This window comes from Bos grunniens, chromosome 2, assembly GCF_055505025.1.
Source record: "Bos grunniens cultivar Pamir isolate PY7600 chromosome 2, Bosgru_T2T1.0, whole genome shotgun sequence".
NCBI classification, from domain to species: Eukaryota; Metazoa; Chordata; class Mammalia; order Artiodactyla; family Bovidae; genus Bos; species Bos grunniens.
This window is the reverse complement of record NC_141166.1, coordinates 20,706,526-20,721,045: the sequence shown is the minus strand read 5'-3', so window position 1 is coordinate 20,721,045 and position 14,520 is coordinate 20,706,526. Positions and strand designations below refer to the sequence as shown.

Below are 14,520 nucleotides of genomic sequence, written 5' to 3'. Positions count from 1 at the left end.
ATGAATTGATATATTAATTATAAGATTAATTCAAGTATATTGATTTATATATATTGTATGTCAATAAGTTTATACTTGTTGCCATATATAAATACATTTTGCATTTAGGTATATCTGTATACTAAAATGAGATAAGGGGGTTATACATTTATTATTTAAATTTATAGAGACCTAAACTAAACATTAGACCTAAATTAACATATCTCTAAATTTATGTTGTTAAAATGTAAATTTTTAAAAATTTTAAAAATTAAATTGACAACTGCTTGATAATTCCTTTGCAATAAAACCCCCATAGGTGTAATTGGGGTAACCAGACAAAAAATTGGTTTTATAGTAAAACAGTCCCCTAGAGTGGGTCCATCTTCCCGCTCAAACTAAAACTGTAGTGGCTTCTTATCCAGGATTGACAGCTACTTTGATATTAAAGGAAAAAAGCGGAACATTGGATTATTTGGTAAAGAGCCATCAGAAATTGTAATTCCATATAATAAGGAACAACTTGGTGCTCTTCTAATGTTTGAAAATTGGCAGATTGCTATAGGAAACTATTTTGGTCAAAATTTTTGCATCATTTACCCTGCATGTTTTGCTGAATTTTATATCCAGACATCCAATTATTTTTCCTGTCAGATGTAAACAATCTCCTATTCCAAATGCTCAGATAGTTTTTACTGATGGGTCAGCAAACGGTAAAGCCTCCATAGTTACTAAAAATCACCAAAAGGTTTTAAAAACACAGGAAACTTCAGCTCAAAGCGCTGAAATAGCAGTCATAGAGGCTTTTGCTATGTTTGCAGATGAGGAATTTAACCTTTATTCTGATTCTCAGTATATTGTCAGGTTGTTTCCACACATTGAAACTGCGGTTTTGCCTGAAAATAAAACTACCATATTTCATTTGTTAACTAAATTACAGCAACAAATTTGGAAAACAAATAAAATATTTTTCATTGGACACATTTGGGCTCATTCCAGATTGCCCGGCCCTTAAAATGCCTTTAATGATTTGGCTAACTTGTTAACCAGAAATACAGTGGCTACTGTGATTGAGGAGGCCAGAGCCTCTCACTCACTTCATCATCAATACACTACTGCTTTAAGATATCAATTCCAAATTCCCAGAGAGACTGCTCGAGAGATAGTTCGTTCTTGCTTATATTGCCCCACTGTTTATAATAGTCTACCTATGGGAGTTAATACTCGCGGTCTCAAACCTAACGTACTCTGACAAATGGATGTAACTCATGTCTCTTCATTTGGAAAACTGTCCTTTGTTCTTTAACTGTAGACACCTTTTCTCATGTTATTATTGCAACTGCTCATACAGGGGAAGCAATTAAAGATGTAATACAACATCTCTTTACTTGTTTTTCATATTTGAGCCTGCTAAAAGCTCTGAAAACTGACAATGCTCCTGCGTCTAAGTCTTTTCAGGAATTTTGTATAAAGTTTCAAATTAAACATAATACTGTCATCCCTTATAATCCCCAGGGACAGGCCATTGTTGAAAGAGCGCATCAAACATTAAAAATCCAAATTCAAAAACTAAAAGAAGGGGAGTTTAAGTATAGTTCTCCCCATCAAATCTTGCAACATGCTCTTTTCGTAATAAATATTCTAAATACTGATCTGGCTGGAACTACTGCAATGCTTCGTCATTGGTGCCTGGAGCAATTAAATGCAAAACCATTAGTCAAATGGAAGGACCTCCTCTCAGGACAATGGAAGGGTCCTGACCCATTATTAACTAGCGGTAGAGGATGTGCTTGTATTTTTCCACAGGATGCAGATTCTCCAATTTAGATCCAGGACAGGTTGATTCGCCATGTTGCAGACCCCCAGACATCCAGTTCCCCCATTGCTTCGATCACAAAAGAGGAGCCCGCCAGAAGGGGAGGCAAGATAAACATCGAGATCCCGGCGGGACCAACGGGGCTGCTGCAGTGCAAACTCCAACCAGAAAATAATTCTACTTATTCTGTTTTGGCTTGTCTACCCTCTCCTTATGTTTTTCTCTTTACCAATGGTTCTGGAAAACTTAATGTACATGTGACTTTCACTGGTGGACCCAATGTAGTGACTTGTGAACAATGCATGCTCTCATTTTGTTTAAACCCTCAATATAATGTTTGCTCTTTGGTAGTGTTACAATGTCCACCTTATCTTATGATGTAACCACTTATTGATATAACTATAGTCTTGCTATGTTACAACAACTACAAGATTTAATGTGATCAGGATGATTTGTGGGCTTTACTTATTTTAGGAATATCAGCTTTAATAGCAGCAATTACTTCTGTTACTGCGGCAGCAATATCATTGACTCAACAAGTGCATACTGCCCAATATGTTGATACCATGTCTAAAAATGTTTCTTTAACTCTAGCAACACAGGAAGTTATAGGTAGAAAATTGGAGATGAGAGTAGACGCCTTAGAAGAGGCAATAATGCATATTGGGACTGAGTTACAGGCTTTAAAAGTGAAAATGGCTCTGTCTTGCCACGCTGATTAACGGTGGATATGCGTGACATCTTTAAAGGTAAACGAGACAAATTATGAATGGGAAAAAATCAAAAATCGTATCTCAGGTGTTTGGAACAGCTCTGACATTGGCCTGGACTTAGGGAAATTTCATAATCAAATACAGACCCTGGAACACTCTCGACTGGATTTTACCACCGCTGGAGCAGCTAATGACTTATTTCACACCTTCTCTAACTTTACTTCTGGAAAAAACATTCTGTCTAATATCTTTAGTTCTAGTTGTGCTTCTCATAATCATTCTTCCTTGTATTGTCAGGATTCTTCGGCAGAACATTCAAAAGCTCGCGACTGAGCTGCATCTGGCTGTTTTAAGAAATAAAAAAGGGGGAGATGCCGGGAGCCGGCATATTGCATATTGAGTGCATATTGCATATTGAGTGCAGCACTTTTCAGGATCTGGAATAGCTCAACTGGAAATTCTATCACTGCAGGTAGCCAGCGTGAGGAACTCCACCCATGACAAAGGTCATGAGGAAGGAGGCTTGGCATACGCAAAGGCGGGATCAAGCCTCAGGAGTCTCCCTGGAAATTCTTGAGCAATCTACCCCCCAAACCAGAGTCTGCCTACTTTCTGCTTTGTGCTTTCACCTACACCTCTGACTTTACGGGGGGCTGTCCCCCACTACCTCTCTGAAAAAAGTTAGCTTACAGCTCCAGTTAATAATTCCTGGGTGTGACAGTGTTTAACCTACAAACTCCTTTGGAAATCCTCTAGCCTGCCTGAATAGGTTTTTCCGGCCTCATGTGATTGTTCGGAGCCTCCCAACTGTGAGAGGCAGGAGATGTCCTAAACTGTCTAAACACAGATTCTTTTGAGTAGTTAAAAGATTGATTAGAAATTGTATTGGTGAAGGGATTTTCACTTGTTGGGCCAATGTTTGCTGCTAAGTTTCCATATCCCTTACCTGCTGTGTCCCTGGCAGTGTATTGATTAATATAATTGGTGTAAATAGTAGCTTTAATGTTTGTAACCTGGGACCCTTGAGTTAATTCTTTTTCTTGTTATAGCCCACCACACCTTTGCTCTGTAGGAATGCAACTTTATCTAATGCTTTTTGGAGGCTGGCGCCTGACTTTAGAATAATCACCTTTAGAGAAAAAGGCCTCTGGGCCAGAAGATGATGCAAATCACCTAAACTTTTGCATATGATAAGTTTGCAGGAAGAAAGCCTGGCTTACTACATGACTCTACCCCTTCCCCCATTATCTTCTATGCATAACTTAAGGTATAAAAACTACTTTGGAAAATAAAGTGCGGGCCTTGTTCACCGAAACTTGGTCTCACCATGTCGTTCTTTCTCTTACCTTCTGGCTGAATTATTCAGCCTCTTTTCTACACTGAATTTCCTCACTGAGCTATCCTTATCTCAGCCTCTTTTCTCCACTGAATTTTCCTACTGAGCTATCCTCATTCTATTACTCTTTATATCCTTAATTAACGTTTAATTAAGCAATTGTTTCCTGATCTTCGCCGACGCCGTCTCTCCTTCGAATACCCTGGTTCAGCCGGGGCTGGTCCCCGGCAGTTTCTTTTTCTGAAATTAAGTGCCAATATCCTTAAATTAGGAAGTATATGATTCTAACTGGATATGTCAAACCCTGCATCCATCATTATAAATGTCATCTGACTAGCAAGTCTGCCATACGGGTACCAACGTGTTTATAATGAAATCATAGGGCTCAAGTGTCAACATACAACTTAAAACAATAATCTCTTCATATTTTATGAACCTCTAAGGCTAACTTGATATATTATTTATGATAGTCTCTTCATAATTTACAATAAAAATGAAAGTTTATATTTTATATAATTTAATATACAAGGAGATTTTCTCTCCAAAGACTCTCTTTAGTAGGAAAGCTTTCCCATAGGGTAAGAGTTCTGTAACCATGTCACTCATGTAATAAACAGATGGAAATAAGACAGTCTTCCACCTTTCTCTCTCTCAGCTGAACACCAAGAGTCTTTTGATTAGCTGGGAACTCAAGACATTGCTGGGGAGATATGAAATATTTATCAGTGGGCTAGAGTGAACAAATGAAATCACCTCTATAGGAAACACTGAGATATCCTTGCATCTCTGTTAATATCCACTGATAATGGTCTAAAACTGAAAAGCTTTTATATCAAAATTTTGGAAATTTCTCACCCATATCTTAACTATTTACCTGGGCTGAAAGACACTTTAATCTGCTCAAAAAAGTAAAATAAAGATTACAGCAGAGTGTATAAAATGATTTTGACCAGAGATGCTGTTTCCAGTTGATTCATGTTGGAGATATTACATGACATTTTATGTTATTAAAAATATGCAAGTGCAACTCTCCTGGAGTTTAGGCCTAGCCTGAAGTTTTCCATTTGGGCCCATTACAATTTCTGTTTCTCCAGCCATTCTAACACAAGCTCTTTTAAACTCCCCTACAGGTTGTGTTAATTTGTACAGACCTATATTTTGCTTTCCTTCAGATTTATTCCATGTGCAGCAGACTTGAGGAGCAGATTTTTTCCTAGCTCGGATAATGTGACGTGATGTTTTGAGAAAGTTTAGAGTGTTTAGAGCAAACCACTGTAATCTAAGCTGGAAAGAAGGAAAGGGATACTCTGCAGGAGACTGCTGCCTTATCCCAGTTCCAAGAGCCAGTCAAAGAGACTCGGGGTCCCATCCCTCCGTTCCTCATGTATCTTGCAGTACTGAACCACTGCATGGAAGATATCCCCCACCTTCCAGGACTTCTGATGGACCAGCCGCACGACATCTAGAAACTAGAGAAAAGCACAGAGTTAGGACTCACATATCACAGAGGATCCTCAAAGTCATCTCATTCAACCATTCTACCAGAGCCAATGGCTCTCCAGGCTATTTTTGAATACCTCTAGTGGCAGGGAACTATATTTCAGGACAGTCTATTTTCTTTGTAGACAGTCCAGATTATTAGAGGGTTCTTTCAACTGAACTGAGATGTTCCTCACAGCAGTTGCCATCCACCAATTTTGAGAGTCTACATGGAATTCTTCTTTCAACATCTTATCTTTTAGGTATTTGAAGAGTTCCCTCAGATCTACCTTTCTCTGGGTTAGACTCTGTCTAATGGTTCTGTATAGCATGGTTCCCAGTCCCCTCTATTAGTGCCATACACAATCTTTCATAGGATGTACCATTTAGGCCAGATAAATTGTATTAAAATTTTGGGTGCTGGAGAAGACTCTTGAGAGTCCCTTGGACAGCAAGGAGATCAAACCAGTGAATCCTAAAGGAAATCAACTCTGAATATTCATTGGAAGGACTGATGTTGAAGCTCCAGGACAATACTTCGGCAACCTGATGTGAAAAGCCAACTCATTGGAAAAGACCCTGATGCTGGGAACGCCTGAGGACAGGAGGAGAAGGGGGCGACAGAGGATGAGATGGTTAGATATCATCATTGACTTAGTGAATATGAATCTGAGCAAACTCCAGGAGATAGTGAATGAAAGGAAAGCCTAGTGTGCTGCAGTTCATGGGCTCACAAAGAGTAGGGCATGACTTTAGTGACTGAACAACAAACTTTTGGGTAGTTTTACTTACTCGTTCCTCATTCCACTTTGAAAAGTTCCCTCCTCTGTCAAGTTTCAAGAGACACTGTCTTTCCATTGGAACAGGAAAAGGAAAGATTGAGGAAACATCCTAGACTCAGCACCTGGCTAATTATATCATTTTCAATTGGCCACAACTTAGAAAGCATCTGACTGCAGGTTGAGTTGGAGCACTGGAAGATGGGAAAATCATTACAGATGATCCCCTTCATGAAACTGTAGCCTAAAGCTCAGCATGAAGTCCTCTCAAAATCCTTAGTCAGATATGTATAAAGAAAAGTAACAACTATTAAGAGCCAAAACCTGTAGGAAGTACCTTTCAAGCATGTAATCTCATTTAATTCTGTCAACAATGCTGCAAAGCAGGCATTTAAAGATGAAAAATTGTGGGTTTGTGAGCTGAAAAGTTGGCAGTAAGATGGTCTTCTTTTTTTAATGTGGATCATTTTAAAAGTCTTTATCAAATTTGTCATAATATTGCTTCTGTTGTCTACATTTTGTCTTTTTGATCACAAGGTATGTGGGATCTTAGCCCCTTGACCAGAGATGGAACCTACACCCCTGCATTGGAAAGTGAAGTCTTAACCACTGAACCACCAGGGAAGTCCCAGGATGCATGGTCTTCTGACACTGCAGACCAAAGCTCTTTTTGCTACAGTACCCCATGCCTTTTGGTGGTAGGAGAATACGCTAAGTCACTACAGTCGTGTTCGACTCTTTGCGACCCCATGGACTGTAGCCTTGGAGAAGCCAATGGCACCCCACTCCAGTACTCTTGCCTGGAAAATCCCATGGACGGAGGAGTCTGGTAGGCTGCAGTCCATGGGGTCGGTAAGAGTCAGACATGACTGAGCGACTTCACTTTCCCTTTTCACTTTCATGCATTGGAGAAGGAAATGGCAACCCACTCCAGTGTCCTTGCCTGGAGAATCCCAGGGATGGGGGAGCCTGGTGGGCTGCCGTCTATGGGTCGCACAGAGTTGGACACTGCTGAAGTGACTTAGCAGGACTGTAGCCTGCCAGGCTCCTCTCTCCATGGGATTTTCCAGGCAAGAAAACTGGAGTGGGTTGCCATTTCCTTCTCTAAAGTAGAATAATGAGACATTAATATTTATTTGGAACATTGGGATAAAGGAAAGGCTGGGACTCTAGTCTCGTTTACTGAGGAAGAAAAATCTATTTCTTAAAAAGATGAGAGATATGCTTTAGTTACTATTTCTTCAATGTTTCTTTCTAGAATTTCTTTGCCCTGCTCATTTCACATTTGCTCAGACTTTGAAGATGAGCCAGAAATTGGAATGCTAATTTTTTCTGATCTTCCCCCGCCCCCTTCAGTTTGAATTTGCTAATTCATTTCAATTACTGAGAAGTTGTTTCCCAGAGAGCTACTATTAAATTACGTTTCTTCTTCCAGCTGCTGTGACAGCACCAGCTATTGCAGTTACAGAAATCAGTGCTTTATTGTACTTATTCGCCTTGTGTTGGCTTAATCAGAATAAAGCAATTTTCTAGGCTGGAAAATAAAATGCTTAACTTTTAATACATGGAAACATAAACATCATCTCAAAGAGTTTTAGGAAGATGCAAAAAGGGAGACCAGTGGGAAGCTGATGGCAACAGTATTATAGACTGTAATCTCCCCGCCAGAGGACACCATCTGAACTACCTCTGGCATTTTTTTTTTTTTTTTGGCTTTACCAGGTCTTTGTTGCTGCGTGTGGGCTTTCTCTAGTTGAAGCAAGCAGGGGCTACTCTGTTGTAGTGAGAGGGCTCGTCATTGCAATAGCTTCTCTTGTTGGGGGTCACGGGCTCTAGAGTACAGGCTCAGTAGTTCAGTTCAGTTCAGTCGCTCAGTCGTGTCCGACTCTTTGCGACCCCATGAATCGAAGCACGCCAGACCTCCCTGTCCATCACCAACTCCCAGAGTTCACTCAGACTCATGTCCATCGAATCAGTGATGCCATCCAGCCATCTCATCCTCTGTCGTCCCTTTCTCCTCCTGCTGCCAATCCCTCCCAGCATCACAGTCTTTTCCAATGAGTCAACTCTTCGCCTGAGGTGGCCAAAGTACTGGAGTTTCAGCTTTAGCATCATTCCTTCCAAAGAAATCCCAGGGCTGATCTCCTTCAGAATGGACTGGTTGGATCTTCTTGCAGTCCAAGGGACTCTCAAGAGTCTTCTCCAACACCACAGTTCAAAAGCATCAATTCTTCGGCGCTCAGTCTTCTTCACAGTCCAACTCTCACATCCATACATGACCACTGGAAAAACCATAGCCTTGACTAGATGAACCTTTGTTGGCAAAGTAATGTCTTTGCTTTTGAATATGCTATCTAGGTTGGTCATAACTTTCCTTCCAAGGAGTAAGCGTCTTTTAATTTTGTGGCTGCAGTCACCATCTGCAGCGATTTTGGAGCCCCCCAAAATAAAGTCTGACACTGGCTCAGTAGTTACGGTGTACCAACTTAGTTGCTCTGCAATCTGTGGGATCGGACCCATGTCCCCTGCATTGGCAGGCGGATTCTTAACCACTGAAAGTTAACCAGGGAAGTCCTTAATCACTTAATACTGGTAACATCTTATGGAAAAAACGTGAATGAACTGTTTGGCCAACCCAATATCTTGTTGGAAAATAAGATAAGTCCCTGTACCTACTAGGGACTCAATAAATATTTGCAGAAGGCGGAACACCCAAATGTGAGTCAAATACATCAAATGCATTCAAAACGATCAATAAGACTACTTGAAATATGGAGTGATATCCAGAATCACTGAAGCTGAACCTTGTATAAATATTCATCCTTGAGTTTTACATATTTGCACTTATACCATTAAAAAATTACCAGGCACATCTTGGGGCTGCTTACTCAATAATTCCCTACTGATAGGATGCTCCAAAAAATGAGTCAAGGCTGAGAACCTAAGCAAAGGCAGAGCCTGAACTGGTGCCCTGGTAGTGGGCAAAGAGCAAAGTCAGAGATGGTCATGGGGCAGGTGTTTCATCACCTGTGACTGGGAGTGGGCATGCATGCTGTGAAGGTGGGGTGCCTGGGACCCCTCTTCACTGGTCATTATTACAACAGCCCTGGAAGGTTAGCTCCAATCAGCTCCATCAGGCTCAGTGACAGAATGTCAGACTGTTAGTTGTCCGGTATCCCTCACAAGTCTGTTGAGCTGTCTGTTAGACTCCTGAAATTTTAGAGAACTTAAATCCTTTAGGTTAAGACTTTGCTCAGAACACAAATACCATCAGAAAGAGGAACACTCTAGGTGGTTATTAGTAAATTCATGGAGCTGCATAAAAATAATTTTGTGAGCTGTTACTTGTATGTTGGTGTATATGAAAGATCCCAGGCATGCATGTTTTTCTATTGGACTAGGTGGAAAAAATATGCAGCCTCAGGAAAAAGGGGAGAAAGACTAGGATGTCTTTGCATGATTTTGTTAATCAGACTTTTCCAGCTCTTACTGGAGAAAGGTGCTCCCAGTGCAGAAAGTTTGAAGATCAAGTTTCTGAGGTCTCACTGAGAGAGGCTCATATTAATAATTCATCGACTTCTCGTCAAGATTTTCCTCCAGGGTCATCAGCGGTCTTAGACCAGACTTATCCCTTGAGGGTGTTTTCTCTTCTTTAGCATGTTTTATAAAGATGCAGTATAAAGTACACAGAAATAAAAACTTAGTCTCAGCACTTTTTTTTTTCTTTCTGTACACTCTAGTTTTCTGGGCCACCATCTTATTCCCAACTTTAATCTCTGAGTCATTGCTCTGGGAGAGAATGAAAATTACAGAGCAGATGTCAATATTGGCTAAACTCTTCCCAGAAGGCTGTCTGCTTCAGACCTTTCTGGAAGGTATTAGCTGCTTTCCAGTATTAGCTACTTTCCATCTAATTTGGGCCTGCCGAAGCAGGGTCTCCCATTGCGGTCTGTGATGATGACCACTGGATGTTGTGAACTGACCCCAAACTGTCAAAATGTCCTACCAACTAGGCTACTCTATCAGTATTTTGTGAAATGGCCACATGCTAGAATCTGTCTCATGACTTCTAAAGTCAGGTTGATATCCCAATAAATTGGAGAAAGAAATGGCAACCCACTCCAGTATTCCTGCCTGGAGAATCCCCATGGAAAGAAGAGCCTGGTGGGTTACAGTCCATGGGGTTGCAAAGAGTTAGACACAACTGAGCGGCTAAGCACATCCCAATAAAGCAATTTTTAAAAATGATCTGGTCCCACTAAATATAGCATGCTCTTAGTCTATGATGGCTTCTTCTCAGACATTAAGACCTTGAAACATCGGTGGGGTTGATGAGTAAGGAAGGTCTTACATTTTTTCTTTCTTTATTTAAAAAAAACTCTAGACAAAAATGAAGCTAAGATTGTAAATAAACCAGAAAAGGACACTTTCAGTTCATTACTACAGTCTTTAAAAACTGCATTCTATTTAGCAGCTGTCCCTATATCTTTCACTGTGTCTGTCCAGGCTACGGACTCAGTAATCAGCTTTAGGATGTCAGGGAATCTGAGTTTTTCTTTTCAATGTACTGACAAAAATAAAAAATTTTCATTTCCTATCATTGCACAATTAATAACAATTAGTTTCCCTTCCTATGTATCATATTTGCCATTTCCTTGAACAAATGTTTCATTTTAGGAAGCTAGAAGAATTCACATTTCTTGATGGCATGTTGTGACCTGTTGGAAGGAAAGTATCACATGGTAGGGACCTTTTATATTCTCAGGTGCATTTACTTAATTAGATTACTTGTTTATAAAATCATATGGTGGGATCTACGGGTTGTTGTTGTTTAGTTGCTAAGTTGTGTCTGACTCTTGGTGACCCCATGAACTGAAGCCCCTCAGGCACATTTATCTGTGGGATGTTCCAGGCAAGAATACTGAAGTGGGTTGCCATTTCCTTCTCCAGGAGATTTTCCCAATTCAGGGATCGAAAGGAATCTATGGGAGTTGTCGCAAATTGTTTAGATTTTTGGGGAAACACTCAATGCAGATTTCTGAAAGCAGCTACCTTCTTTTGTTCCAAGGCAGTCCATTTCATTAAGCACAAGTGAGCTGGTCTTTATATTGCTCCCGCAACTATGGCCTGTAGGAGTTGAGATTCTCAGCTTTGGCTGTACCCTGGGACTCCCCAGGGATCTTGGGAAAACCCCAAAGCCTGGTTCATCCCAAGAGAAGAGTTTGATTTGATTGGCTCGAGCATCAGGCCATAAAAGCATCCCCTGGGTCATGGGGATGGGGCTCCCAGGATGGAGCTCATGCCCTTCTAAGAAGATGAAGAGATACCAGAGCTGGCTCTCTGCCATGTGACAGCACAGAAAGGAAGCTGTCCCTCATCAGGAAATGCACCTACTGGTACTTTGACCTCAGACTTTCTAGCCTCTAGAACTCTAAGAAATAAATGTCTGCTGTTCAAGCCACTGCCTGTGTTATTTTACTAGAGCAGCTTGAGCTAAGACAATATTTAATTCTTTATTTTTCCTTTGTCAGGTACTGTTTTCAAAACTGAGACTTTAAGTGTAGTATTTTGGGGAAAGTTAACTTAATAGTAAATGACATCAATATTTTCTCTCTCATTCTGTTTCCTCTACTTTGCTTGTGGAAAAGAGTAAGACATTAAAGGAGAAGTGAGTCTTCTGACACTCACTTTCTTAGGAAGGCAGGTATACATCTGTTTCCTCTTAGGACATTCTGTTCTATTCACTGCCCTCAAGAGAAGGATGTAATTCCCCAAATGAGCTTAATGATGAGGAAGGTAACTGATTTACTATGAGGCCAGTCATCAGCTCATTCCAGCTCCCCGATTATTGAATTTAAACAGAAGAAAAAGAGCTGAAGAACAATAATACATTGCCTCCACAAAGCAGAACAATTAATTAATTGATATCCTTTTGAAAAAGAATGGCTTTCATGATTTTTCCCCTTCCATGAATTAAGTAGATTAAATTTAACTGATGTCAAGGTCACTGTGAATTAAATTTATAAACTGTATTTTAGATTTTCAAGTGCTATGATTCTCAGCAATCTTTCCTTTGGAATTTAGCATACTTAAAAGCCACCTCAAATTCTGCCACTCCTTCAAGATATTTCTTATGGAAGTGTTAGTTTCTCAGTCATGTCTGACTCTTCGTGACTCCATGGACTGGAGCCCTCCAGGATCCACCGTCCATGGGATTCTCCAGGCAAGAATACTGCAATGGGTTTCTATGCTCTTCTCCAGGGGATCTTCCCAATCTGAGGATCAAACCTATATCTCTTATTGTTTCTTGCATTGGCAGGTAGCTTCTTTACCACTAGAGCCACCTGGAAAGCCCATTTCTTATGGAAGGGAGTCTCAAACTTTAGTGTTCATCAGAATCATCATACTTGAACAAATATTTTAAAAATGCGTATCTCTAGGCCCCACTCTTAGAAAGGAAGCTCCAAGAAGGGGCCTAAGATGCGAGTTGTAAGTTAGTGTCCTGGGTGACTCTTTGCATTTGGCTCACGGTTTGCAGGGCAGAAAGTACTGTTTCAGTGTGTTTCTCATTTTCCCTTATTCAGAATACGCTCCCATTACACTTCAAGTTTGGTCTTTACAAGCTGAGCCTCCTATGGTTTACCCTCTCCCTGCCCTGGGCCCTTCCTAACCTGGAATATGAACTCCCAAAGGGTAGAACATCTTGCCTCTTTTGTTCCCTGTGTCCCCAGAGCCTAGAACAACTTTGGCATGTTGTACATATTCGATAAACTTTTGATGAATGTCCTGCATGTATGATGTTCAAGTGCACCTAGCATTTTAATAATTAGATGGAACACTAAAAGAGAAAGCCTGAGAATACAGATGTCATTTACTGGAGAGGAGTGACAAGACATTAGGGACCCAGAATGTTTGGAATTCATCTTTTGAATTGAAATAAGACTGCAGGTAGTTATAAGCTGATATTAGGTGTCCTTCCACTCCAAGGCCAAGTTCACAGGCAGTGATGGGACAGATGAGATGCTTCTGTATTCAATCATGACATCTCCCGGAACTTGCTCAAAATCATGTCCATTGAGTCAGTGATGCCATCCAACCATCTCACCCTCTGTCATCCCCTTCTCCTCCCGCCTTCAATCTTCCCCAGCAACAGGGTGTTTTCCAATGTGTCGGCTCTTAGCATGAGGTGGCCAAAGTATTGAAGTTTCAGCTTCAGCATCAGTCCTTCCAATGAATATTCAGGACTGATTTCCTTTAGGATTGACTACTGGTTTGATTTTCTTGCAGTCCAAGGGATTCTCAAGAGTTTTCTCCAACACCACAGGTCAAAAGCATCAATTCTTCCGTGCTCAGCTTTCTTTATGGTCTAACTCTCACATCCATACATGACTATTGGAAAAACCATAGCTTTGACTAGACAGACCTTTGTTGGCAAAGTAATGTCTCTAATTCTTAATACTCTGCCTTGGTTTGTCAAAGATTTTATTCCAAGGAGCAACTGTCTTTTAATATCATGGCTGCAGTCACCATCTGCAGTGATTTTGGAGCACAAGTAAATAAAGTCTCTTGCAGTTTCCATTGTTTCCCCATCTATTTGCTAGGAAGTGATGGGACCGGATGCCATGATCTTAGTTTTTTGAATGTTGAGATTTTAGCTGGAGTTTTCACTCTCCACTTTCACCTTCATCAAAAGCCTCTTTAGTTCTTCTTCACTTTCTGCCGTAAGGGTGGTGTCATGTGCATATCTGAGGTTATTGATATTTCTCCCAGCAATTTTGATTCTGGCTTGTGCTTCGTCCAGCCTGCCATTACTCATGATGGCATTATAAGTTAAATAAGGAGGTGACAATATATAGCCTTGACGTAATCCTTTCCCAATTTGGAATAAGTTTGTTGTTTCACGTCCGGTTCTAACTGGTGCTTCTTGACCTGCATACAGGTTTCTCAGGAGGCAGGTAAGGTGGTCTGGTATTCCCATCTCTCTAAGAACTTTCCACAGTTCCACAGAACTTTCCACAGTTGTGATCCACACAAAGGTTTTTAGCATAGTCAATGAAGCAGAAGTAGATGTTTTTCTGGAATTCTTTTGCTTTTTCTATGATTCAACGGATGTTGACAATTTGCTCTCTGGTTTCTCTGCCTTTTCTAAATCCAGCTTGAACATCTGGAAGTTCCTGGTTCACATACTATTGAAGCCTGGCTTAGAGAATTTTGAGCTTTACTCTGCTAGCATGTGAGATGAGTGGAATTGTGTGGTGTTTGAACATTCTTTGGCATTGCCCTTGTTTGGGATTGGAATGAAAACTGACCTTTTTCAGTCCTGTGGCCACTGCTGAGTTTTCCAAATTTGCTGACATATTGAGTGCAGCACTTTAACAGAATCGTCTTTGGGGATTTGAAATAACTCAGCTGGAATTC

At 40.6% G+C, this 14,520-nt stretch overlaps 1 protein-coding gene across 4 annotated transcripts in view; it reads right to left on the bottom strand.

Moving 5' to 3' along the window:
- Positions 1–5,000: 5,000 nt before the first annotated feature.
- The window catches only part of SPHKAP (SPHK1 interactor, AKAP domain containing), a 190,373-nt gene continuing 180,853 nt past the window's right edge, over positions 5,001–14,520 (bottom strand). For all 4 annotated transcript variants that reach the window (XM_086365466.1, XM_086365471.1, XM_086365467.1 and 1 more), the window contains one exon: positions 5,001–5,313. In XM_086365466.1, the coding sequence (XP_086221592.1) occupies positions 5,170–5,313 (144 nt within the window). In that variant the 3' untranslated portion in view covers positions 5,001–5,169. The remainder of the gene's footprint in view (positions 5,314–14,520) is intronic.